We start from the raw sequence: 27,338 nt of genomic DNA, 5'->3' as shown, positions 1-27,338 counted from the left end.
CAACCCACTCCAATATTCTTGCCTGGGAAATCCCATGGACAGAGGAACCTGGAGGCTATATATAGTCCATGGGGTGGCAAAAGAGTTGGACAAAACGTAGTGATTGAAACAACAACCATGGTTATCTCTGAAAACCTGATGCATTATCAGGGTGCATTATCAAAGTACAGCATTTAGAATTCAGTAAAGTGATGGCACACACACACAGCACACACACACACTCTCATTGTATTAGCCGGACTCCAGTGAGAGATCCAGTTGTACCATCACGTCGGGAGGGGATAGTAGCAGCCTGAAATGCCTCACGAAGAGAGTGGCTGCAGTGAGAAGCAAAGGAGAGCAGTGTAAGGAACTGGAGATGCTTAGTCCGGAGAAGAGAGCCTTTGGTAGAACTCACTGTACTCTGCAAATATTCACCACCTGAATGAGTGGTTGAAAAGAGTTAGAGCTACCATATGTTGAGTATTAATACTTAGAAGGTAAGGATAAATGCTTTTTGCTGTTGAGATGGGCACTGTCATTGTCTCTGTCTTACAGAAACAGGCTCAGGCGGAATAAGAGTGCTTTCTCAAGGTTGCCTGATTTGTAATTGGCAGGAACCTGTTCTTAAACCTAGACAGTCTAAATTCAGAGTCCTCTTATCCACTGCATTTTTCTGCCATTTGCTGCAGATACCAAGAACAATAACCAGATGTATTGGTTAAATGTTTTTGTATGCATAACCTTATTCCAGCCTTACCCCAACACTTTGAGGTGAGTATGAGGGCTCTCCCTATTTGGCAGATGAAGAAACTAAGGCTCGAAATGTTAAACATCCTGCTTGAAATGAGTGATGGAGGAATTCGAACCCAGGATTCATCTGCACGTGTGCTGAACCACCAGCCTGTATTGTTTCACTGGGATTAGAATTCAGGCTAACAGTACAATCATAGAAAAAGATGGACTTCAACTTGGTATAAACAGACATTGTTCAGCAATGCCGAGTAATGATGAATGGACCACATCCCTTTGGTGGGTACAGAGTCCCTGTGTTGGACATGCTTCGGCAGAAACTAGATGGTTAATTTGGGAAATATTTCGCAGGAAATGTATGTACCTAATCAGATACAACTTTCATTATTTTTTCTTATTTTTTTGCATAAAAGTAATATGTTTAAATAGTCAAAAATTTAAAAGGTAAAAAATGGTATCTGGTGAAAGATCTACCTCTAACCCTACTGCCCTTACCAATCTATTTCTCTTTTGGCTAATCATTTAACTGGTTATTGGCCAGTTCATTTAAACATTATAACTTGTTTCTTAGGCAGCTTTCCAGAGAAATTGTAAATGCCGTAATCAAATACACATTTGTGTTTGCTTTCCTTTGCTTTTCATAGATGGTTCAGTTCAGTTCAGTTGCTCAGTTATGTCCAACTCTTTGCGACCCCATGGACTACAGCATACCAGGCTTCCCTGTCTATCACCAACTCCCGGAGCTTGCTCAGATTCCATCGAGTTGGTGATGCCATCCAGCCATCTCATCCCCTGTCATCCCCTTCTCCTCCTGCCTTCAATCTTTCCCACCATCAAGGTTTTTTTCCAGTGAGTCAGTTCTTCACATCAGGTGGCCAAAGTATTGGAGCTTCAGGATCAGTCCTTCCAATAAATATTCAGGACTGATTTCCTTTAGGATGGACTTTTTGGATCTCCTTGCAGTCCAAGGGACTCTCAAGAGTCCTGTCCAACACCACAGTTTAAAAGCATCAGTTCTTCAGTGCTCAGCTTTCTTTATAGTCCAATGCTCACATCCATACATGAATACTGAAAACACTCTAACTTTGGCTAGATGGACGTTTGTTGGCAAAGTAGTCTCTGCTTTTTAATATGCTGTCTAGGTTGTCATAGATATCATAGTTAGTCATAGATGGTAGTTGATCAGAAAAAAACATAAACAACTGTATTCAGAGGAGTATTGAATATGGAAGTTTGATTCCAAATGGGTCAAAGGGGGAACTCTTATTGCCCAGAGTTGCAGCAGTCCTACATTCACTGTTATCACTGCCTCGGCTAGAACCGCCACTATTGCCAGTGGGAACATGAGCCTGCATCCCCCTGAGGCTGGAGGAGTTGCCACCCACCTGCTTTAACCGCTCCTGCTGTTGGCAAAGCTTTGTTGCCACCATCTGCCTAACCTCAACTCTTACCTGAATGGTAAGAAATTGGTAGAAATTAGCTGGAATTACATGTCAAAAGGGCTTCCCTGGTGGCTCAGATGGTAAAGAATCTGCCTGCAGTGCAGGAGACCTGGGTTCGATCTCTGGGTTGGAAAGAAACCCTGGAGAAGGGCATGGTAACCCACTCTCGTGTTCTTGCCTGGAGAATCCCCATGGACAGAGAAGCCTGGCAGGCTACAGTCCATGGGGTTTGAAAGAGTCGGACACAACTGAGTGACTAAGCACAGCACAGTGTGTCAAAAGAACCCGGGAAGTGTAGAGATAGGCTTTCAGCCCCCGTAGTGCAGGAGAGGATAGGATGGGTGTGGGGCTGAGTGGCAGTCAACAAGTGAGCAGTGCAGTCCATCCACACGTACCCTGTGGTTCAGTGTATCTTAGAGTTTATTCCTTGAAAGTATGTGCAGAGCTGCCTCATTCTCATTAATGGTTGCTGAGGGGCTGTTATTTGAATATACCATCATTTATTTTCCTTAACTTTACTATTATAAACAATGCTAAACCTATGTCATTTGAAGCATCTGTTTGTATACGCCTAGGATTCCTATCTAGAATAGAAAAAGTGGTTATGAATGTATTGCATGTGGTGCTTGCTATAATGCACCTTGAAGAATGAAGGACTTTCCCCCAGCTGCTGGAGTTGATACCAGAAGACAGCCCTCAGTTGTCAGCCCTCACTCTGTGCCTCCCTCAGATGAAAAGGGCTGCCTTGCCCAAGGGCGCATCTCCTGTGACCTTGGCTGGCACAGGGAGTAAAGACCTAGCTCCTTTATCCCAATTTGAGACAACTCTGAAGGGCCACCCCAGCTTCAGAGTTCCCTGTGGAGTTGGTGGAAGCATCTGCTGAGACGGCAGTGCAGCCCAGCTGCTCTCTCTGCCCAGTCCTGCCTCCTTGCCTTGTCTTCCCTTCCAGTGGTGGTGATCCCCAAAGTTCTTCCTAATGAACTTCTCACGGGCTAATGTTCATCTCAGAGTCTGCCTCCCAGGACATTTATAATTCTGATAGATATTGACAAATTGCCCTCCACAGTGGTTATACAAATGATCTATAAGGCCCTTTGGGTCTGAATTTCTAGGACTTTACATGCCTCGTGGGTCCTGGAGACCACCATGCACAGAATGCTCTCCTGGTTCCAGCCCAAGCATCGATGCTGAACTCTGAAGTGCTTCATCATTTGATCGTCATATTTGACCTCCTTGTGTTTGAAATTCACCAGAGCTTGGTATTTCTCTGCAGGGCTGAATCCGGCAGAACTCTACCCGCTCTGATCCACTAAGCCTTGTTTTGTTAACACAATCCTGCAAGATTTATTTGTTTGGCTTGGCTTACCCTGACCTCAGACGTTCTGTTTTGTATTATTTTTAAAAGCGTGCAGGTCTCCATGGAGGTTTTTTTTTTTTTTCCTTTTCAAATTTAAGAAACAGCTGGAGGAATAAAGAAAAAAAGCAGGTGGGACACTAGGGCTATTAACTGAAACATAACTCATTAGAGGAGCAAGTGTTTCTCTGCTTAACCATAACATTGATTGATGTAGATTTATTACCACTCTTGGTCTGCCTTTAGGCTCACCGACTTAGGAAGACAATAGAGAAATGGAGAAGCAATAATCGTGGTGATAGTAGCAAACATATTGAGCAGGGACTGTATGCTAGAGGCCATGTTACAGCCTTCCTCTGTGTTAATGCATTTACCCTGCATAATATGCCTGTCACTGAGGAAACTGAGGCTCAGAGAGTTTAAATAAAGTGCCCAAACAGAGTCACACAGCTAGTAAGAATGTGGGGATCTAGGGATTTGAAACCAGTTTCAGTCAAGTCCAGGGTCCGCATTCTTAACCAAAGTAGAATGTGTTTGTCATTCAGTCATATCCAACTCTTTGTGACCCCATGGACTTGTAGCCCACCAGGCTCCTCTGTCCATGGAATTCACCAGGCAAGAATACTGGAGTAGGTAGCCATTCCCTTCTCCAGGAGACCTTTCCGAACCAGGAATCAAACCCAGGTCTCCTGCATTGCAGGCAGATTCTTTACCAAAGTATATCCGTCAGCTTAAATATGTTGGATCTTGAATTTGCCTTCTTCAGGTTCTTTGCCTTTCCTCTCTTTGTTTGGGTTCTTTGAGCACATCACTCTACCATTGTTTCCTGTCTCACCCTACTCGTTTGATCTACTGGATAAATTACAAGCTCTTATGAGATGTTCTTCCAGCAAGACTCCTCCTTTCCCGACTAACCCTGATGCTCTGACTCATCATTTGATGTTTCTGGTTTATTGCTGCATTGTTCCCCTGTTAACAATTCTGTTTGTTCTTTTCTTCCCCCCAAGGGTTACTGTTTGTCTTTAAGTGTAGCTGTATATTTATAGATTACATAAATAGTGTTAATAGCTCAGACTCTGGAACCAGACCACCTGGGTTGGAATCTCAGCCTAAGTGACCTTAAGCAAGTAATTTGACTTCTTTGTGCCTCATTTTCCTCATATGTAACATGAAAGTAATAATAACAACAACAGCAATATGTACCTATAGAGTTGTTATGAGAATGAAATAAATTATCACATGTGAAAAATGCAAAGCATATCCTGGCATCCAGAAAGTGCTGCCTAAGTGTTAGTAGTTGTTTTTACAGCCACCTTCACATCACTGATCACGTGTTGCCTGAGTAGTTTCTAGGTGTCAGTATGTGGGATTATTCAGAAATGGAAAGAATATAATCCATTCTGTAGAGAACTTAGCTATGTAGTTGAGGAATAGACGTATATGCATGTCATGTTTATATCTGTGTTTTTATTCTTTATACACACACACACCACACACACACACACACACACACACACACACACACACACACAGGCTTCCCAGGTGATGCTAGGGGTAAAAGAACTCTCCTGCCAGTGCAGGAGATGTGAGAGACACAGGCGCAGGTTCAGTCCCTGGGTCAGGAAGATCCTCTGGAGGAGGGCATGGCAACCCACTCCAGAATTCTTACCTGGAGAATCCCATGGACAGAGGAGCCTGGTGGGCTACAGTCCATTGGGTTTTCACAGAGTGGGACATGAATTAACTGACTTAGCACGCATGCATATGTGTGTGTGTGTGTATATATATATATATACACACAAATATCTCCAATATTATTTCCCATTGATACATGGCATTTAATTGACACTTGGTATAAACTTATAGCTTTTCCTTGATAGCAGGTAGCACAGGTCCTGGTCAAAGTGTTCATCGAATGTTGAGTGTATGGGTGAGTGAATGGATGACATGATACAGTCATAGAAGGGTGGAGTCAAAAAGGGACTTTGAGATCATCTAATCCAGAGGTTCACAGAGGGCAAGTGACTATTCCTAGCATACACATCGGATTATTGTTGGAGTTCAAAATAGGGAGACCCTGGGCTTCCATCTCCCATGTCATTGTTTTTCCTACTACATTTACTTCAGTGTTGTCTTTTGTCTTACCCTTTGAAGAAACTCTTGGTCACTTCTGATGGATGTGAGAGTTGGACTGTTAAGAAAGCTGAGCTCCAAAGAATTGATGCTTTTGGACTGTGGTGTTGGAGGAGACTCGTGAGAGTCCCTTGGACTGCAAGGAGATCAACCAGTCTATCCTAAAGGAAATCAGTCCTGAATGTTCATTGGAAGGACTGATGCTGAAGCTGAAACTCCAATACTTTGGCCACCTGATAATAAAGAACTACTGACGCATTGGAAAAGACCCTGATGCTGGGAAAGATAGAAGGCAGGAGGAGAAGGGGACGACAGAAGATGAGATGGATGGATAGCATCACTGACTCAATGGACATGAGTTTGAGCAAGCTCCAGGAGTTGGTGATGGACAGGGAAGCCCAGCGTGCTGCAGTCCGTAGGGTTACAAAGAGTCGGACACAACTGAGCAACTGAACTGAACTGATAGTTTTAATAGCAGACAAATCTAATTTTCTAACTCTGAAGTTCATATTTTCCATGTTTACCTGTAAGAGGCTTTCTTCTTCAAGAATGGGGGGTGGGGGTGAGCAACAGCTGTTAACAGCTGATGGTCAATGAAGGAGCTGCTCTAGCGGGGGTGCTGATACCATGTTGGAGAGCCGTACTGATTCTAAGTGTAACCAGGACTGCTTTGCCAGTTGGGTGATTCTTCCTGGTGTGACTATACCTTAACCAGTGATGAGAAGAAAGGAGCCATGGGCATGAAAGCAGGTCCATCTTCTGCACCGGGAATTGCTGCTCACAACTCCTTAGCCTATGCCTGCCAAGTTCTGTAATTTACCCTCCCTAACTGCCACCCACTCCATCAACATCTGTCCTGTCCCCTCTTAATATCATATTGAAAGTGAAAGTGTTAGTCACTCAGTCGTGTCTGACTCTTTGTGACCCTATGGACTGTAGCCCTCCAGACTCCACTGTCCATGAAATTTTCCAGGCAAGAATACTGGAGTGGGTTCCTATGCTCTCTTCCAGGGGATCTTTCCAGCCCAGGGATAGAACCTGTGTCTCCTGAACCTCAGGCAGATTCTCTACCATCTGAGCCACCAGGGAAGTCCAATATTGTATTAATAGATAGATGAGACTCCAGTGGAGATCAAGTTAGAGGTTCTGTAAAAGTACAAAGTGAAGTCACTCAATTGAGTCCGGCTCTACGATCCCATGGACTGTAACCTACCAGGCTCCTCTGTCCATGGAATTTTCCAGATAAGAGTACTGGAGTGGGTTGCCATTTCCTTCTCCAGGGGATCTTCCCAACCCGGGGATCAAACCCAGGTCTGCTGCATTGCAGGCAGATGCTTTACTGTATGAGAAGGATAAAATAATAAGCCCTTTAATTTCTTGAGGAATGTGTAATAAGAAAGTAAATAAAATGCCGTATCTTAACCTGCCCCTTTGTTCAAGAAACACTTACTGAGCACATGCTTTGTATGTGGCCTTAATGACAGAGCTCACCACTCTCAAAGGATTCTCCTTCTGGTGGAAAATAAACAATGGGGGCTGTGGCTATTGTACACTGGGATGCGTGCTGACACAGAGATCATACAAAGCATAGTGGAGCACAGAAGAGGGAGGGATCGTCAACCTTGCCTGGGAACACTCTTAGGAGAGGCTTCACAGAGGCCTGGGGGCAAGAATTAGCCAAGTGTCAGGACAGGAAGGGTGCAGTTGTGCACACAGGGTAGTGAGGTAGTCAGGTATTCAAGCCTTCCCACTAAAGAGTATGTTTGAAATGTCAATTTGTTACATGTCAGGGAAATGACCAGAGTAGAGGTTGCATGCAAAAGGGTGGTGGGAGATGAAGCTGAAAAAGAAAACAGTCTCTATCCAGGATGGGGTTTGTATGGCAGTGCATGCGGTTAGAAATTGAATTGTGTCCTGGGGGAGTGAGACATATTTATTGGACTTTTTAAACCATGGAGCAATATGATCATGTTTTCATTTTAGGATGCACATGCTGATAGTGGTTTTAGAAGATAGACTGGGTGGCATGAGACTGGAGGCAGGGAAATTCCGCTCTGGATTGGGTGAAAAAAAACATCTTATCCTGGAATATTATGCTTGGGGAGAAGGTTCATGGAAAGAACTTCATAAAATGTGTGTGTATCCCTGACTTGGTGTTCTTTAGCCCATTGAGCTTCATTCTCATACCTGTAACTTGTATTTGAGAATAGAAGGGATAACCTCTTTTCCTTAAAACAGAGAGGATGGAACCAAACCCGCAGGATGTGTTTGAGCTGGCAACGCATGAAAGTGACCACCGTCACCCTCATCTTGTTCACCAACAGTCCTGGCCACTTGCTCTGACCCATTTCACACCCACATTCCAGCTTACTCCCAACCTGCTGAATCTCTGGCCTCGTGATTTCTTCAACTACTTATGCTCTTCTCCCCATGCCATTTCTCCAGCTTTGACCTCCAGCTTTTGCTCAGCCATTCTTTACGTTTGCTGCCAGCTCTGCTGTCATCTCTACTGTTTGGGGTCTGGCTCACTCCCTGATGAGAGGAGCCCTGCTGGGTTCACCCCAGCCCTGCCAGCAGGCCCTGCCCGGATGTGCTTGCACACAGGATTTCAGTCTTTGCATTTCAGTAGGAATCAAGGGTTATTAATTAACCCAGGGTGGAACCTATTATGAAACATCCCAGAAAGCTGGAACAAACCAAAGGGACTTCTGAACTCACAGCAGGGAAAAATGCCTTTTAATTGACTTGGATGACTTCACTGCAGAAATCTGTCTAGCTGTTATGCTAAACTGGAAACTAATCTATTAGATTGTCTAAGGAATCTCCCAGCCCACCCTGACCAGAATCTCCTGAGGTGGGGAGTGTGGCCGGCACATAAACAGGACACATGCTTTGAAATGGCTTCTTTTGGATCATATCCAGTGTGGCTGCCTTTTCTAGACCCTGGGAAAGAGAGGAGAAGCTGGTATCTGAGAATGAGCTTATATGTCCTACAGTATGTATATTTAACATCACATAGGGAGCTTCCTTTAGAGTAGAATTCAACCTAAGCTGAACCTAAGAGAAGTCTTGGATCACTTCTCTCAGGGAGTTTAGAGGGTAACATGAGATAATTTCCACAGATGGTGTTGTCATGTACACGACAGCTGTGTAGTCTGGACTCAGAAGGGATTAGTGAAAATAACCAATGTCTAATCACTTGCTCACTGGGTGCTGGGCACACGCTAAGTACATCAGACAGATTAGTTTATTTATCTTCATCACTACTCTATGACGAGCAGATGCTCTACCCCCATTCTCCAGATGAGGAAACTAGGGCTAAGAGAGGTTGGGGGGCTTACTGAAGGCCACACAGCTTACCCGTGGCAGAGCTGGAATTCACAGTTTGACTCCAGATGCTCTTTTACTTGGGAAGGTGTATCTGGAGAAGTAAAAATCTGAAAAAGACTTGGTGAATTTCTTCTTCCGTGTAAGGACTGACCTGTCCATGAGACTTGTTCTGTGGGCTGCAGACTTGCCTACAGGGTCCTCTGCAAGTGAGCCCTGCCTACCTTTCCTTAAGGTTTAGCTCAGGCATTATTTCTATTCTGCTTCCCCTGAGCTGCTTCTGTCCAAGGAGGGTAAGGTGCCTCTTGACCATGCTGTCGCATACCTCATGCATATTTCTATCATTCCATTTACCAGATTACTTTGAAATTAGTTGTTCACCTGCCTGTCACTCCCTCTAGTCTCTGGGCTTATAGAGAACATGGACAGTATCTTTATTCAACCTACAAGTATTTACTGAGTGTCTACTATGTGGTGAGTGCTAAGACTGAAAAGGTGATTAAAAATAGACATAGTGTCTACCTGATAGAGCTTAAAGTCTAATGGGAAAGACAGATGTTAATCACATAATTGATCTCTAGCTCTCTCTCACACACACACACTGACACTTGCACACACTCGCATACATACATGCATACACCACAATTGCAAACTGATCAGGAGCCATGAGAAAAAGACACACGGTGTTACAGTAGCACGATACCACTGGCTACTTATTCAGGTATTTAGTAGGTGTTTCCAGTAACCAGATACCTAATCTGTGCTCAATAAATATTTGTCTAATAATCTGAAGTAGGGGAAAATGCAAAAGCTACAGAGAAAATATCGGATCTACCGTAAGAACTTCCCAGGAAACAGATTCACCCAAATATTCTTTGGCATGGTGAGTGACATAGCTACAGCACTAATCTGACACCAGTGATACAGGTGAACATTAGGTGAACACAACAGGCCAGCCACTGTCTGAGTTTATCTGTATATGCTTAACCCTCACCGTGACCTCACCAAGGAAGTGCTGATGGAACTGAGACACGAGAGGTCGTGTCTTACGCAAGGCCACCCAGCGGTTGGTCAGTGAAAGACCTGAGATGTGAATACTCCAGAAGCCCTGGTGCACCACTGACCCTGCATCTTAATGCCTGTTTTAATCTCTTCTCTAGAGCCAAGGCTAGTCACCAGGTATTCCTTGCCCAAGGTCATAGTGCTGGTTACAGTAAAGCCAAGCTTGTCTCCTCCTTGCCAAGTCAGGCTGTGGGAGTTCTCAAGGGAGAAACCTGGCTATGGCAGAGGGCAGTGGCAGATGGGAAGTAGAACTGAGTCCCCTTAAGGGGCACGGAGTTGCATCTAGGGGGTTCTGGGTGCATGTTAAAACCAAGAAAAAAAAATTATTATTGAAGGTCAGTTGTGTGCCCTTCATGGCTCTAATGCTTCTCTCACGGTGCTAAATTTAGTCCTGTTATTGTTCAGATGACAAGACCAAGGCTGGGAGGGGTAAAGTAGGTATTTGAGGGATTAGCAACAGAATTGTGATTGGAACTTGTGCCTGCCTGCTTTCTTTGGCTCACCTGTTGCCCCGCTGGACCTGGAAAAAAGGCTTGCTTCCTCTTGCCTACAGCACTTTTTCAGATTGATTTTCTCAGGGACCTGTTTACCTGTGTTTCTGGAACTTTCCTCCCTGAGGTTCCCTTCATGAGCTTCTGGGTGGGTTCTCAGATTGTTTGAGGTGGAACTGAACCAGGTGACCTCTTCACCCACCCCACCTCAGGGCCTACATTTTGTCCAGACAGAGAGGAGACAGTCAGCCCTCCCCTCTGGCTGCCAGGAAAAGCAGGGGAAACGAAGGGGCTGAACCTCCTGTGGCTGGGCCAGCCAAGTGCCAGGAGCCCCACATTTGCATTCATTGGACAGAACCAGGTTTTGATCACGTGTCTCACTTTGCTTACTCTCATACAACCACTTTGGTCTCTCTCTCCCTTTGCTCTCTGTGGCCCAGACTCTTTAATGTCTGTGGGAAGCAGGCCAAAATCTCTCGGCAGCACCAAGGCCCCCCCTAACCAGGCACCACCGCGGCTTTCTCACTGCCTCTCTTCCTCATTCTGCTCACTGGTGCCTCTGAGGGTCTTTGGAGAGCTAATACTTAATTCAGATGATCTCTTATTTATAGTGACTTTCCCTTAGGTTCTGCATCTTGGTTCCCCCACATGTTGTTTCTATAAGCATCTATCTGTCCATTCTTCAACTATCTGTATACCTGTTTGTCCAGTTACCCATCTGTCTAAAACCTAACTCTTACCTCACTGCTTTTTTTGGGGAGGGGTTTTAAAATCAGTTTAGAACTAGGTTCCTTTCCCCCCAAATACCTTCATGAAATTTAGTATTTCATAATACCAATAATAGTAATAATAATAATAAAGTCCTAAATATTAAGCACTTGCTACACACACACACCCCTGATGCTGAGAGTAGGACCATAAAGAAAGCTGAGCATGAAAGAATTGATGCTTTTGAACTGTGGTGTTGGAGAAGACTCTTAAGAGTCCCTTGGACTGCAAGGAGGTCAAACCAGTCAATCCTAAAGGAAATCAATCGTGAATATTCATCGGAAGGAGTGATGCTGAAACTGAAGCTCAGTGCTTTGGCCACCTGATGAGAAGAGCTGACTCTGGAAAAGACCCTGATGCTGGGAAAGATTGAAGGCAGGAGAAGGACAGGACAGAGGATGAGATGGTTGGATGGCATCACTGACTCAATGAAAATGCGTTTGAGCAAGCTCTGGGAGATGGTGAAGGATGGGGAAGCCTGGTGTGCTGCAGTTTGTGGGGTCTCAAAGAGTTAGACATGACTGAGCAGCTGAACAACAGCTACCTCACTTTATCCTCATGGTGGCCTTTGGAGTTACCCGTTTCTTTTACAGAAGAAACTAAAGTTCAGAGAGGTCCAGCAATGCAGGTTACAGGATTTGAACTCCTGGCTCCCGAGCAGTCCATACTCTATAAAACAGATTCTCCTGACTTTGCTAATTCACCCCTCATTTCTGGGATACACATCTGCTACCCCCACCACCCTTCTGTATCGCTTCTGGTTTCTTCTAATCCTTACTTTAACTGTTCTTTGCTTATATTTATTGGGAAATGACATTAAGAATCTGAAAGTAAACAGGCTCATTTCACTAATTCTTACTACTGCTCTGTAGTATTTGTGTGGAGGAAACTTTGTTGCCTCAGAAGATGAGACATCTCAAGAGGGTTTGGTATGATGGACAGAGCTGTGTCTTGGATCAGAAGAGCAAGGATCAAATCCTGGCACCACCTCTTACTACCTATGGAACTTTGAGCATATGACTCCGTGTCCTTGGTTACAGTTTCTTTCTTTGCAAAATGGAGGTAGTAATAGCAATATTACTGTGTTCATCACATTGTAAGATTTGGTTCATTTTAGTTAAATCCAGGAGGACCTTGGATCTGGGTTGACTGATTTGTAAAGGAGAAACTGGCAGATGCATGGAGTGTTTTCTACCTGCCAACTCTCCCCCAACAGACACCACTGCTCGATGAAGGCAGGCTTAGCTTAGGGCAGCTTCATCATTCTCCATGCAGCAACCAGAGCTGGCAGCAAGATGAAACTCACTCGGTAGCCCCAAAGGAACTTTCAGTTCTCACATTCTGTGGGTTTGATACGAGTCTACTTAAAGAGGATAGTAAATTATGGATGAGGTGGTTGGATCGCGCTAGATGAGCTGAGTTGGTAAATACACGATGGAAATAAAACCAAGACCCACCATCAAGAGAGTGCTGAATTCTATTCTGGCAATCTCTGGAGTTGTTCACTAGAGCAACTATTTTCCAGTTGTGCCCCTAGAGCCCTGCTGTTCCACAGGGGTACCTGGGGTTGCAAACATCAAGCATTTTGGAAGAAGAGAGATGGGGAGAGAAAGGAGGAGGAGAAAGAAGAGGAAAAGGGAGACGTGGAGAGGAGAAAAGAGAAGAAGGGAGAGAGCTTAACTCATTCCTTCTCTGTATCAGTAATTCTCAACCAGGGGTGATTTTGCCCCTGGGGGCCATTTAGCAATGCCTGGAAATGTTTCTGGTTGTCCCAACAGGGGGATGCTGCTGACCTCTATGAGAAGAGGACAGGGATGCTTCTAAACATCTTAGAGTACACAAGACAGCCTTCCATAACAATGAATGAATTATCCAACTCAAAAAAGTCAATGTGCCAAGGTTGGGGAACCCTGTACTAGACTGAAGCAACTCCAAGATGATTCCTTTTGTGCAGGGAGCCCTGTGGGCCCCTAGAGACAGGAGGTGGTACTTCAGTTTATGATGATGTGGGCTTCCCAGGTGGCTCTGAAGAAACTTCACCTTCCCTTTTCCTTTTACTCATCACTAAAGGCCTCAGGACAGAGAAGGGGCAAGGACCTTCTCCTTCATTCTTACAAAAATGTCAACGGCAGAGGTTTCTATGATTTCCCCAAGATCCCACAGCGAGGAAGTTGCAGAATGAAATAGACACCTCCTGCTCTTGGATCTTTGTAACACAGCCTACCTCAGTCAATGTGAGCCCTGGTTGTGCACCCAGCAACCTGCAACAGAGGCCCAAAGCCAGGTGAAACCCCAAAGGGCTGGACCAAGCCTGGTGTTGTGTAGGGACCTGCGATTTGTTATAGGCGAGTATGATAAGACATGCAGACACAGAAATGACTGTCATGAAGGAAGAATTGTCTCATACTCATAGTCCCCTAAAGCAGGAGGCACAGAATACCACGATGTGGGGATCCCATGGGGAAGCATCATGGCCAGTCTAGAGGCAGAGGGAGCAAGGGGAAAATGTGGGCAAGAGCCTTTATTATTGTGGTTCCACTGAAAGGAAAAGGCAAGGCATGGTAAGCACATTCTAGATTGACTAATCTGAATAATTTCAGCAGGCTCTGGGGTGTAGGGGCTGTCCCTGGTTGTCTGGCACTTGGCCCTGGGTTGTTGGGGGTCGGGGGAGATAGTGGCCCAGAGTGAGAGCCTACTTGTTGCTGTTCAGTCACTAAGTCTGGTCTGACTCTTCCACCCTGTGAGCTGCAGCACGCCAGGCTTCCCTGTCCTTCACCATCTCCTGGAGTTTGCTCAAACTCATGTCCATTGAGTCAGTGATGTTATCTAACCGTCTCATCCTCTGCTGCCCACTTCTTCTCTTGCCCTCAACTTTCCCTAGCATCACGGCCTTTTCCAATGGGTCATCTCTTCGCATCAGAGCCTGGTAGAGAAGGTCATTACAGTATGGGCTCTGGATGGTTGTCTCACGTTTGACAGGTACTCTCTATGGCACGTCTTTACTTTCTCCAGGTTCTGGCTAACTCTGTGAGAGGTGGTCCATCCAGGTTCAGTGAGCCTGAAAGATATGAAAGCATCAGAATACAGAAAATAAGACCTGGTTAGCACACCTCTCTAACCCCAAAGCCTCACCATACTGCTGCTTTTTAGCCATCTTTTGAAATAAACTCTTTTGTTTCTAACTAAGTCTTTTTTTTTATTTTATTTTTAAACTTTACATAATTGTATTAGTTTTGCCAAATATCAAAATGAATCCACCACAGGTATACATGTGTTCCCCATCCTGAACCCTCCTCCCTCCCCATACCATCCCTCTGGGTCGTCCCAGTGCACTAGCCCCAAGCATCCAGTATCAGTGCATCGAACCTGGACCCAGTATTTAAGCAAATTACAAAGTAAAAATTACTCTTCTGTTTGATGCAGAACCTTTGAACCTCCAGAAAATATCCCACTCCATAGACATCCTCTTTAGAAGGGATTCTCACTCCCTCCATCCTGCTGCTCTCCTAGCCTTGGGTTCTGCCATGGGTTGGAAGACGCCTAGGGGAGTATTTGAGAGCAGGGATCCTGTAGCCAGATGACTTGTATTTGTATTCTTGATCCATCACCTCCCAGCTGTGTGACCTTGGGGAATTATATTTAATCTCATGCCTTAGTGCTGCCAACTATAAAGTAGGCATAATGATAATATCCAGGAGATGGTGAAGGACAGGGAAGCCAGGAATGCTGCAGTCCATGGGGTTGGAAAGAGTAACACACAACTTAGTGACTGAACAACAACAACAACGATAAAAGGACCTACCTAATGGGCTACTGTCAGAATTAATACACACAAAGCCGTTAGAACAGCACCTGGCACATAGTAAGTGCTTAACCATTATATGTTGTAATCCTAATGTAAATATAATTAGTGATATTAGATTACAAACAGTCTATATTATAATGTTGCTGCCAGAGCTACCAAGGTCACACATACGCTTTTCAGTCCTCTTGCTACTAGCCGTGCTTAGTACCATCACTCCTTCTGTGTCTTCCTCTCCAAAGACCAACACCCCTGCTTCTCCTGCGTTTGTTCATTCCTGCTACTTCTACCATTGCACCCACTGGGATAACCATTGCCCCCTCTGCTGCTGGGCATTGCTGCCATCAAGTGAAAACAATGTCAACTAGATCGTGAGGGTCAAAGAAGGTGTGAAGAAGCAGAAAAGGATAGGAGCCACGGATGGGCCACCATGAACATGTTCAGTCTTGTACCCTCTTTGAACTTCCCTTGCTCCTAGTTTAGGGGAGGTTAGTAATAAAGTCCCAGGCCTGTGGGGCCATTATTAATGAAGTTGTACAGTGGTTCTACAATTATGTTGTGTTTTTCCTGAGCCTGCAGGGTCAGAAATGGCCCATTACAGCTCTTGGTGGCCCTGGATGTGTAGATACCCTCTTGACTCAGGAATGACATTGTTTCAGCAGCTCATAGGGGCTGCCTGCCTCTGGAATGTGGACAGAGAAGCCTCCTCACCTTTGCTTCCCCGCACGGGAGTGCATAGACTGCAGGGGGCTCCTCTCCCCTGACTCTGACCCTGGAAATCCCCATTTGGCGATTAGATTCACGCTGACTCTGGGCTCTATCTGGGTCACACTGTCTTGAAACTCATATGGCCTCTTGGGAAGAAAAGGAACATCTGAGAAAGGAGAACTCGGCCTTTAAAAATATAAGTCTCTATTGAGGAAAAGGAATTGGGAAAACAGCCCTTTTGCAAGGAGGAAAATGGCTTTGGGTTCTCCTTTCCCAAGCCCAGCCTTAATTTGGAGATATTTCACAGTGGCCTTTTGAAGGGGTGACCAGTTCATACCAAGCTGCCTTAAATGCTTGGAGCAAAAGCCTGTGGGGACTTGCAAATCAACTCCGGGAAGAGAAATTAGCTGTGTCTTGTCTCAGAACTCCCGAAACCAGCTCCAAAGTAAACACATAAGCTGTGCCGGCAGGGAAAGCATGGCCCCTTTTTCTTCTTCATTTTAGAAACTCCATGTGTGCATTATTTTAAATAGGCGCCAGCACACGAGGCCCTTTTAACAAGATTGAAAACAGATGGGGCCTTAGGCTGTTCAGTAGCTCTCAGAAACTGACATGGGAAGTGCTAAGCCATCCTGTGTCCAGGCGACGTTCGTGTTCTTGAAGCACAAGTCTGGCCAGGCCTCTCATTCCCAGGGAGCAGGAGTCTGCTTCCTGCATCAGGTGTGTCAGCAGGGGAAGGAAATATCTCCTTTCACTGCATTTACCCGTGTTTGCATTTACTTAACCCTCTGGCAGCCTGAAAGAAGAGAGGCTTGTGCTAGCCTTAAGACCCCATGCTTCTGGAGCTGAGAGCATTGGGTTTTAACTTATCATTCATGGGATTGTTACTCCCCACAACCCATGACTCTCCAGAGGCTCCCAATCTCACTGTAAGTGATGGCCAGAGTCCTTCGCATGGCTATACACCCTTCATGGTTAGACTTCCCTGGCCTTCTTCCTGCTCTTGTCTTTCTTGCTTACTCTGATCCAGTCACACTGGCCTTCTCACACTGTTCCCTAAAATCAAACACCAGGAAACAAGTATTGATGAGGATGTGGAAAGATTGGAACCCTTGTACATTGCTGGAAAGAATGTAAAATGGTACAGCTGCTACAGAATACAGTATGGTGGTTCCTCAAGAAGTCAGACAGAATCACCACATGACCCAGCAATTCCAGTCCTGGGTATATAGCAAAAGAATTGAAAGCAGGGATTCAAACATGTTTGTTAGCCCATGTTCATAGCAGCATTATTCACAGTAGCCAAAAGGTAGACCTAAAACCCAAGGTTCATTGACAAATGGGTAAACAAATGTGGTATATCCATACAATGGAATATGATTCAACCTTTACAGTGAAGGAAATTCCGACATATGCTACAACATGGACAAACTTCAGGTCAAATAAGCCAGATGTAAGAGGATGAATATTGTAAGATCCCACTTGTATCAGGTACCTAGAATAGTCAAATTCATAGAGACAGAAAGTACAGTAGCAGTTACCAGCAGTTATGGAGAACGAGTTACTGTTTCTTGGACACGAGGGTTTTGTTGGGGATGATGAAAAAGTTCTGTGGTTGGATGGTGGTGATGGTTGCACAACAAAGTGAATATATTTCATGCCACTGATTTATACACTTAGAAAACAGTTAAAATGGTAAATTTTACATTGCAGTTATTTTACCGCAAAGAAACAAACTTTGAAAAACTCAGGCAATCACACCCTGCCTTGAGCTTTTGCTTTTCTGTTCTCTTTGCCTGGAACCCCCTTTCCCAAGGTATCCACATGGCTTGTTCAGATTCTTTGCAGCAGTGTCACCTTCTCAGAGGTACTCGACTGCCCTCTCTGAAATGGTACTCTCCATGCACACTTCTCAGTCACTCTGTGTCATGTCACTTGCTTCATTTTTCTTCACAGCATTTAGCACCCAGAATGCTGACACTCTGGTCCTTCTGAAGTGTCCAGCACTAAGCTCAGGCTGTAGGGGGCAGCAGGGACTCCATATTTGGGGTTTAAAACCAGCCATGTTTTCTGAGGCCCAAGCAGAGGGAGCAGCAGGCCCTCATCTTGGCGCCGGGCTTTACCCTGGTCCCTGGATGTGTGGACTGAATCAAGGGAAGGAAGGTAAGAGGAAAGACCCCTGGGAAGCAGCTCTAGGGAGAGAAGGTGAGGCCCAAGCTGTGGGTAGCAGTGGGTAGAAAAGGAGGGTTGAATGGTTTTTTCATTTCTACAGCACTGAAATGGTGTTGGACGTGTGAAATGAAAACCAAATAAAGGAAAGCATGTTAAGGTAGGATAGAACATTTTAATTTCTCAGAGCTTTGATGGATGAGATGTTCTTGTCATCACAAGTTTCCGTTTGGGAAAAAAATCTACAGAAATAAATTACATCAGCCCTACTTAAGCTCCTTCAGTATCTCTGCTCACCATACTCGACAGCATCATGCCTGCTTCATCTCTAGGCTCATCATCCCACCCCGAGCAGCTCTTCCCAGAGCTCCAGCCTCACCACCTCACCGTCAGCATCACACCCACCTGTGATACAACTGCCAAACATGGACTCTGCTTCTGCACCTCGATCTCCAAGCCCCTGAACCCATTCATCAACCATCTGGAAAAATACGGGGAGACGTTCACATGTGCTTTGTTTAATCCTATAAACACACATTTCTGAGAATTCAGCAGAATGGTACTTACACCTGTGGAACCCAGCGCAACAGTGAAGAGAAGTAGATGTCAAGGGGACACGATTCATCCTTCTTTAATACGTAGCTAAGTTGTGGTCTTAAAATCTCTGAACATTTGCCCGATCTGTCACAAGTTCGTTGCAGGTGGCAAAATTCATTCCTAGGTCTCTCAACCTTATAAAAGCTCTGGAAATGGGGAGAGATGAGGCTCTGACGATCCTACCATTCTGGGGCCATTCCCACCCCTTAAAGCTTCTTTCTCCCCCTCCCCTCCCCATCCTCCTTCCCCCATTCTTCCCCCACCTCCTCAATCCTCCTCCCCATCCTTTGTCTCCCCTTCCTCCCCCATCTCCTACCCTCCTCTTCCTCCCCCTCCTCCCTCTCTCCTTCAGCAAACACTTTCTGTCCTTCGGACATTATCAGAAGCTCTCCCTACCCTTCAAGTTTTCCCTGGCAGAGGGAAAATGACAGTGGATGTTTTACTTTGATTCTCAGATGCTGCTGTTTCAGTCTCTATTCTTGGCACAATAGTTGCTCAAAAAAAGAATTAGTTGTTAAGTTAATGAATTAATGGATGACTCGAGTTCAGGTAACTTTGTGATCTTGGCCAAGTCATTTTCTCTGTTTCTCATCCACTAATGAGAATGCTAATACCTACTCTCGTATCAGGAGTTCATTGTAATGATCAAATTAAAGAACATAAATGTGATATCTAACATTGATTATTCATTTTTCACTTAGGCACCTTGCTAAGGACTCAAGTGGATATTAATTCCATTTAATGGAATCCATTAATTGCAATGCTCACACCTGCCCTAGGAAGGTACCATTCTTTTTTTTTTTTGGAAGGTACCATTCTTAACCTCATTTACAGATGAGGGACTGAGGCTTAGAAAGGCTAACTTGTCTAAAGGTGCACAACAAGTAAGGGGTAAAGCTTTGATTCAAACTCATGGGGTTCAATTCTAAAAACCTTCACATGCCAGCACTTTGTAAACTGCAAGTCACTGCTACTGATTTTTTAAAAAATAATATGGTGAACTCCAGCTAACTTTGGATATTTTATTACTTGAACATTTAGGAATGTAGGTTTTGTCATTTTATTTGTCTCTATTTTATGTGTATTTTGACATGTTTTTACCTCTCCCTTCCTCTGCACACACACAGAGGAATATTAAGATTTTTTTGATGAGCATAGGTGCCTTTGCATCTGCCTCCACAGCTGGGTGTTTGGCACGGGAAGTGGGCAGTACTGCCAGGCAGCTCTCACTGACCCAGGGGCCCAGACCTTTGCTCAGATGCCTGGTACTGCTTCTGCACAATATTTCCTCCTCTGGAAAGGTCCATTGAATGAGTCTTCAGACATTCAAAGCCTGTTTTGTCTGCAAGGTGAGTCTGTACTGGTGGAAAAGAGCTCAGTCCCGAGATGCCAGCCAAGGAAGTCACTGAGCCCACCAGGCCTCAGAGCTGAAAACATGGCCTATGCGGGAAACCGACAGGAAGCAGTTCTTGCTGAGAGCAGGCTTTGGGCCGCCTGCCAAGTACTTGCTATCAGCAGGGCAGTTAGAAGGAGCGGAGCGGTGAAAGAGGGACCTGTGGGCTTCCCCAGCAGACGCTGCACACTGACGTGGGAAAGACACAGGAAGGTGTAAGAATTAGAGCTCTGCGAGTTAAGACTTGAGTCACCCCAGATAAGCCACTTGGTACAGTGTGAAGGGTGTCAGCCTGGGTTTGGACCCCAGGATGTATCTTTGGACAGAGTTACCCTGCTTCCCTGGGCCTCACCTTTGACATCTGCAAAATGGGCATCTGTTCATTCAGTGATATTCACAGAGCACCTGTGTTGTTTCCCCAGACGCTGGTTTAGGTGCTGGGCTAGAGCTCTGGGCAAAACAGACAAAATCCCTGCCCCTGGAGCTTCCATTATAGTGAAAGAAATGGACGATTAAATATTCACTTGGGATGGATGTAAATATTTACGTCAGAGGGTGGTGAGTGCTGTGGGGGAGGATTAAGCAAGGAAATAGCTTGGAGCACAGCAGGTGCTTTGTCGGAAGGTGCCACTAGGGGTGCCAGGGAGCAGAGGTGTGCTGCCAGGTCTCAGAAACAAGGTTTAGCGGCTGAGGGATTGGAGGTTGGTGTCTGCTTCCTGTGCTTGATAATGGGAAAGAGGCCAGCATGGCATGGCGATGACAGAGTGAGTTGAAACAGGGGCAGACAGGGAATGGTGGAAGGAGGTGTCAAAGAACCTAAATCCTGTAGGAGTTCACAGCCTGCGTAAAGCTTGGGTTTTCTGTGTTTAATGTTTTATTATTGTTGCTGCTGCTGTTTATGCTTTTAACGAGTCTCTATAAGACCCTGTGAAAGAACTTAAGAAGTGAAGAAGAGACTCCCCTGGTGATCCAATGGTTAAGACTCCATGCTCCCAATGCAGGGGGCCCGAGTTCAATCCCTGATCAAGGAACTAGATCCCTCATGCCACAACTAAGAGATCCTCCATACCGCAGCGAAGATCCCAAGTGCTGCAACTGAGACCCAGTGCAGCCAAGTAAATTTAAAAAAGAAAAAAAGAAATGAAGAAGATCACAGTGCATGCAGAATGCTGATTTATTTTAAAAGGAATTTGTTAATAACACACTTTCCTTCCCAAGAGTAAACATAACAATCTGTTAGGGATTAGGGTGGAATTTTGATGAAAACTTGCTAGAGGACTCAAGAATGCCCTAATCCTACCTTGACAGTTACTACCACCACCCCTTTTGCAGGTTCCTAAAGTAGACAAAAACACAAGGAGGAAGAGCAAATAAGTTTTAGAGGGCCTAGGCCCACCACCCCTGTGCAGGATTGCCTGAATCAGCTCCAGACCAAAGCAGTGCAGCATCTTGCTGCTGCTGCTGCTAAGTCGCTTCAGTCGTGTCCGACTCTGTGCGACCCCATAGACGGCAGCCCACCAGGCTCCCCCGTCCCTGGGATTCTCCAGGCAAGAACACTGGAGTGGGTTGCCATTTCCTTCTCCAATGCATGAAAGTGAAAAGTGAAAGTGAAGTCGCTTACTCATGTCCGACTCCTAGCGACCCCATGGACTGCAGCCTACCAGGCTCCTCCGACCATGGGATTTTCCAGGCAAGAGTACTGGAGTGGGTTGCCATTTCCTTCTCCTTGCAGCATCTTACCTGTAATGTCCCATTTATGAGTGTTACTTACTAAATGTGCTAAGTTGCTTCTATTGTGTCAGACTCTTTGTGACCCTATGGACTGTAGCCTGCCAGGTTCCTCTGTCCGTAGGATTCTCCAGACAAGAATACTGGAGTGGTTTTTCATGCCCTCCTCCAGGGGATCTTCCAACCCAAGGATCAAACCTGCACTCTTATGTCTCCTGCATTGACAGGTGGGTTCTTGACCACTAGCGCCACCTGGGAAGCCCTGTGAAAGTGAAGTCACTCAGTCGTGTCCGACTCTTTGCAGCCCGTGGACTGTAGCCCACCAAGCTCCTCCGTTGGGATTCTCCAGGCAAGAATACTGGAGTGGGTTGCCATTTCCTTCTCCAACTTAGACTAAATACGTATTGCTAAATAATTTTGAAGTACCACAAACACAGTTAGGAAAAAAGAGCAGGACATCTGGGTCTCCTTGGAATCAGAGTTCAGTGCTGCAAACTCATGGGAGAGAGGGTGGCTGAGAGCAAAATGGATGCTGAGGGTGGCTTCTCTGAGGAGCTACAAGGCAGGAGAGAGGAAGTTAACATGAGGACCACCCAGTTCAGCAGGCACTCAGCTGGAGAGAAGCAGAATGTCGACTCCATAATCACACATGATTGCCTGGTTTTCAACCCAGCAATGACCTTGCCCACTGTTTAAGGCAGCATTATGATGTCCTGAGCACTAGATTAACAGTTCCTCCTTATGAGGTGAGAAAGCGTAGAGAAAAGGGCGGAGGGTGAGAAGTTGTTCTAGCATTAGGAAAGGTCCTGGAGGCTGCCCACCTTCTGCCATCAGCCCAGTATCTATGTGTCTCTCTTGTCTCTCTCTTTTACCCTCCTGCAAATTACAAAGGGTGTCTAAGGCCTTGGAAAGGGGCAGACTGTAAGGGTTTAAAGGTACAGTCTGGACCAGATAGGTCTTCACTAACAAGAATTTCCAGTATCTTATCAGCCTCCCTTGGATTCCAGAACAATCTGTCTGCCAGCATCTTGTCTTTCTCAGGAACTCTGGACAACAGCTCTTTGTGTTGAAATCCCCCCTCCTTCAGTCAGGCTTCATGGTCAAGGCTGATAGCTGCTACCTCCACATTCCCACACATTTTCGGTTTCTTGTGTACATTCCAGTCACTCATCCAATTCCAAGTCCCAATTTCAGTTTCTTTCGCATTGATCTGTTGGCCCAATAGCATCCTTCAACTTACTATAATAATGATGATTGCAATCACCATTTTCTACTCCATCATCAACAACATTATCATTGCAAATGCAGTTATCGGTAACTAAACATGAATACCCCATGCTTTCAGTGATATTATCTGCTTGGCATCACATACTTTCTAGGTTCCACTGAGAACCCATGAAAGACTCTCAGGAAACTGAATGCATTCCATCTTGTTTGTGTGTGATGTGTGCACTCATGAGTGTGTGTGCACGTGTTTTCCTGGAGCTGGATATGTATTTAATTATAAACAGGTGCTTGTATTTCCTTGTGATAGAGGGTGCTATAGAAGAGGTCTTGTTAATGGATATGATTCCAACCATAACTAACTGATAATAGAGTCTGGAACTTAGAAAGTGCTATGTAAATACTTGTGGTTAAATATTTATCACTCTCTTATAACACAGCCCTTCGTATTTCCCAGTGGTCTCCCAAAGATGACTATACCCTAATCCCTGGAATCTGTGAAAATGATACTTAGAAGGGAGATGATGATGTGATTACAATTATAGACTTTAGGAAGAGTATCTCTGATTATCCAAGTAGGCCAGTCTGACCACAGAAGCCCTTAAAAACAGAACTTTATCTGGCTAGAGAGGAAGATGTGACAAAAGGGAAGTCAGAAAACTTTGGAGAATAAGGACTTGACATGCCATGACAAGTTTGAAGATGGGGAGTACAATGTGACAAGAACTGCAGACAGCCTTAAGGAGCTCGGACAGTCTCCCAGCTGAGATCAGCAAGGAAGTAAAACCTCAGTCCTATAGCTGCAGAGAGTTCAATTCAGCAAACTTGGAAGCAGATTCTTCCCAAAACCTCCCAGAAAGAGTCCAGATGGCTGATACCTTGATTTTGGCTTTGTGAAACCTAGAACAGAAATCAGCTGAGCTAACATGGACTTCTGATGTGTATGGAGCAGTGAGACAATGCATTTGTGTTGTCTGCGGCTGTTATATTTGTGATAATTTGTTGTGGCAGCAATAGAATACTAATACCCTATAGAGTACCGTTCCTTCACAGGGAGTTCAAAATCCTCAGAATTGGCCTCCCACCCACTTTTCTAGCTCTGTTCTATTGTGTTCCTCCACATACTCCATGCTCCAACAGCAGAAGGCATCTCACTGCTTCATTGCCCCAGAGCCCTGCGGCTCAGCTGTGCTTTTGTTCATGAAAACTTAGATTGGGTCTTTCTCCCCCTTTCTACCTGGAACCACCCTCCTCCTTGCTGTGGTCTAGTGGATCTGGCAGTGGGGCAGTTTCAGAAGGTGAATTATTTAGCATATGTAGGTATTGTAGTTGTCCACTCATCTACAAAGTATAAAAATAACACTTCATTCCACAAGTACGTTTTCAATACTTCCTGTGTATCAGGAACTGGATATAAAGTGGTAAACAGCTTTCTAATAAAAGTATGATTGCTTGGCATTTCTTTTTCATAAGGTATGCTGTGGTAATAGTATTTTCGTTCCATGATCATTGGGAGACACTGGTTAAGAAAGAGAGGTGAAAATGAAACAGACCATGGACATAATTGACTCAGTTGATGATAACTCATTTTGAAGATGAAGAGGATTAAAGTGGAGAGAGAAAGAGGGGTTTGCCTAAGGCCATACACTTGGTTGGTGCTAAATCTGAAATTTAGATCCCTTGACCCCAGACCTCAAACCAGTTTCTTTTCCACTATTCTTTGATTCCTCCATGCAAATGCTTAATAAAAGTCATGAACAGAAAAACTCGGATAGTCCAGCATTTTCAGGTATCGTTGAGATCAGTGTTGAAAACCTCCCACACCCGGTTTTAGCAAGTGTAACAAAATACAAAGACCTTACATATGCTGCTGTGAAAACCTGCCTGTCTTCAATGGTGTCCATGACCCAATAATTTCACTCCTAGGAATATACCCAAAAGAAATGAGAGTGTATGTCCTTCAAAATAGATGTAGAAGAATGGGCATAACAGCTTTTTTAATAGCCAATGACTAGAAATAGTCCAGGTGTCCATCATCAGCAGAACCAATGAATGTATTATTGTACAGGAGGGCATGGCAACCCTCTCCAGTATTCTTGCCTGGAGAATCCCATGGACAGAGGGGCCTGGCAGGGTACAGCCCATAGGGTCACAAAGAGTCATACACGACTGAAGAGACTTAGCACACACCCCTGTGCAGGCACTGAAGCCCTACACAAAAATAAAATGATTTATTCTAAGCCCAACAGCATGAGTGAAGCACGCAGATACAGTGATGAGTGAAAAAATGCAAACACCAAAGAGTGTATACTCTGAGATTCATATGAAGTTCAAGAACATACAAAACTAAGCTATAGAAATAGAAGATACCCAAGTGGTAGCATCATGGTGTGAAAGTTGATGTCAGTTATACTGAAGTTGACAGAGTACTCAGGGAGGCTGGAATTGTTACCAATTTTCATCTTGATATTAATTGCTCATGCTAAGTTGCTTCAGTTGTGTCCAACTCTTTGCAACCCTGTGGACTGTAGCCCGCCAGGCTCCTCTGTCCATGGGCTTCTCCAGGCAAGAATAATGGAGTGGGTTGACTTTTCCTTCTCCAGGGGATCTTCCCAACTCAGGGATCAAACCCATGTCTCTTATGTCTCCTGCGTTGGCAGGTGGGTTCTTTACCGCTAGCACCATCTGGGAAGTTGATATTGATTATGCAAGCACAGATCAATTAAGATCCATCAATCTGTAAAAATTTGTGAAATTTAATTTAGCTATCCCTCTTTTTTTGAGGCATTCTTCTAAGGTTTATAATAGCTTTAATTAATCAAGATCAATGAGTTTGAGTAAACTCTCTGAGTTGGCGATGAACAGGGAAGCCTGATGTGCTGCAGTCCATGGAGTCGCAAAGAATTGGACATGGCTGAGCAACTGAACTGATCTTTAAATAATGTTATACCACTTTATATACAGTGTAAGGACCTTTTAGCAGTACATTTCCATTTCCATCTTTGTGTTCTTGTTACACATTCTACTTCTTCATGTGTGATGAACTCCCATAATTCATACTATTGTCTTGCAGTCAATGATTCACCTTGAGAAGCACTGACACAAAAGGAACAGACTTCCTTCCAAGTCCAAGAGTATTTACAAATGTACTTTTTATGGCAAAATGTAAAGTGAAAGTGAGGTGCCTACAGGCATGGCAGACTGTAACAACTTGACTCTAATTCAAATTAAGAAGTCTTTGAAGAAAAAAGTCATCAGAGCACAGGCTCAGTAGTTGTGACACATGGGCTTAGTTGCTTCAAATCATGTGAGATCTTTCCAGATCAGGGATTGAACCTGTGTCTCCTGCATTGACAGGTGGATTCTTCACCATTGAGTCACCAGGGAAGCCCAGCTGTCATTCTTTGCCTCTCTTGATATAAAGTATATTTTTCCCCTCTGATTGCTTTGAAGGTTTTCTGTTCATCACTGGTTTGTTAGTAAGCTGATTATTATGTACGCTGGTATGGTTTTCTTCATATTTCTTCTGCTTGGGAGTCATTAAATTTCTTAGGCCTGTAGGTTTATAGTTTTCATCAAATTTGAAAAACTGAGACTGAGGGGAGCTTCTGCAAAGTTGAGAAAGCTCTAGGTAAACTAGGACAAATTGATCATCCTAGATCCAGAGCACACTGTGATCCAGGGCTCGTTTAGCCCCACTACTAAATTTTTGAGAACTCGACTCTTGCTACAAAGTCTTTACACTTACCTGGTGAGAACACGAACTATCCCCAGCCTTGTGTGTGTTATGGAGTACGAGTCTACTCTTTTCTGATAGTTCTGTTACTGGCCCTGAGAAATTTCCTTTCGTGCATGCTCATATCAGTACGCAGCCAAAGACTCACAGATCTGCCTGGAGGCCTTTTTCTGTACAGTTGTATCTTTACTCTGCCCTGCAAATTCTAGCCACCTCTGCTGCTGCTGCTGCTAAATCGCATCAGTCGTGTCTGACTCTGTGCAACCCCATAGATGGCAGCTCTCCAGGCTCCTCTGTCCCTGGGATTCTCCAGGCAAGAATACTGGAGTGGGTTGCCATTTCCTTCTCCAATGCATGAAGGTGAAAAGTGAAAGTGAAGTCGCTAAGTCATGTCCGACTCTTCGCGACCCCATGGACTGTAGCCTACCAGGCTCCTCCACCCACGGGATTTTGCAGGCAGGAGTACTGGAGTGGGGTGCCATTGCCTTCTTCAGCCTCCCTGAATTCTAACATTTGTCTCTTCAGCTTAGTCAGACTACGGGCACTGACTGTGTTCTCCTACACCTGAAAACTGCCTCCAGGCAGTCAGCTAGGGCAGTCACAGGTAATTTCATGTGTTTCCTTTCTGCAAGGTCATAGTCCTACAATGCCTGTTGTTCAGTGTCTGAAAAC

The 27,338-nt window shown here is 44.9% G+C and overlaps 2 protein-coding genes across 5 annotated transcripts in view; one reads left to right on the top strand and one right to left on the bottom strand.

Annotated features, from left to right (window-relative positions):
• The window catches only part of SYN3 (synapsin III), a 492,649-nt gene that overhangs the window by 59,077 nt on the left and 406,234 nt on the right, over window positions 1–27,338 (top strand). The gene's annotated exons all lie outside the window — the stretch shown is intronic.
• Window positions 13,805–27,338, bottom strand: part of LOC104972499 (uncharacterized) — a 30,642-nt gene continuing 17,108 nt past the window's right edge. For 2 of the 3 annotated variants that reach the window (XR_806820.4, XM_010805319.4), the window contains 3 exons: window positions 18,556–18,731; window positions 18,394–18,469; window positions 13,805–14,367 (listed from right to left, as the gene is read on the bottom strand). Coding sequence is in view for 2 of the 3 variants with exons in the window: in XM_010805319.4 (XP_010803621.1) it covers window positions 14,359–14,367; window positions 18,394–18,469; window positions 18,556–18,731 (261 nt within the window). In the remaining variant the exon portion in view is untranslated. The remainder of the gene's footprint in view (window positions 14,368–18,393; window positions 18,470–18,555; window positions 18,732–27,338) is intronic. The other variant, XM_010805318.4, reaches the window with a different exon arrangement.

This window comes from Bos taurus, chromosome 5 (genome assembly GCF_002263795.3).
Source record: "Bos taurus isolate L1 Dominette 01449 registration number 42190680 breed Hereford chromosome 5, ARS-UCD2.0, whole genome shotgun sequence".
Taxonomy (NCBI): domain Eukaryota; kingdom Metazoa; phylum Chordata; class Mammalia; order Artiodactyla; family Bovidae; genus Bos; species Bos taurus.
This window is presented reverse-complemented; position numbering and strand designations above follow the sequence as displayed.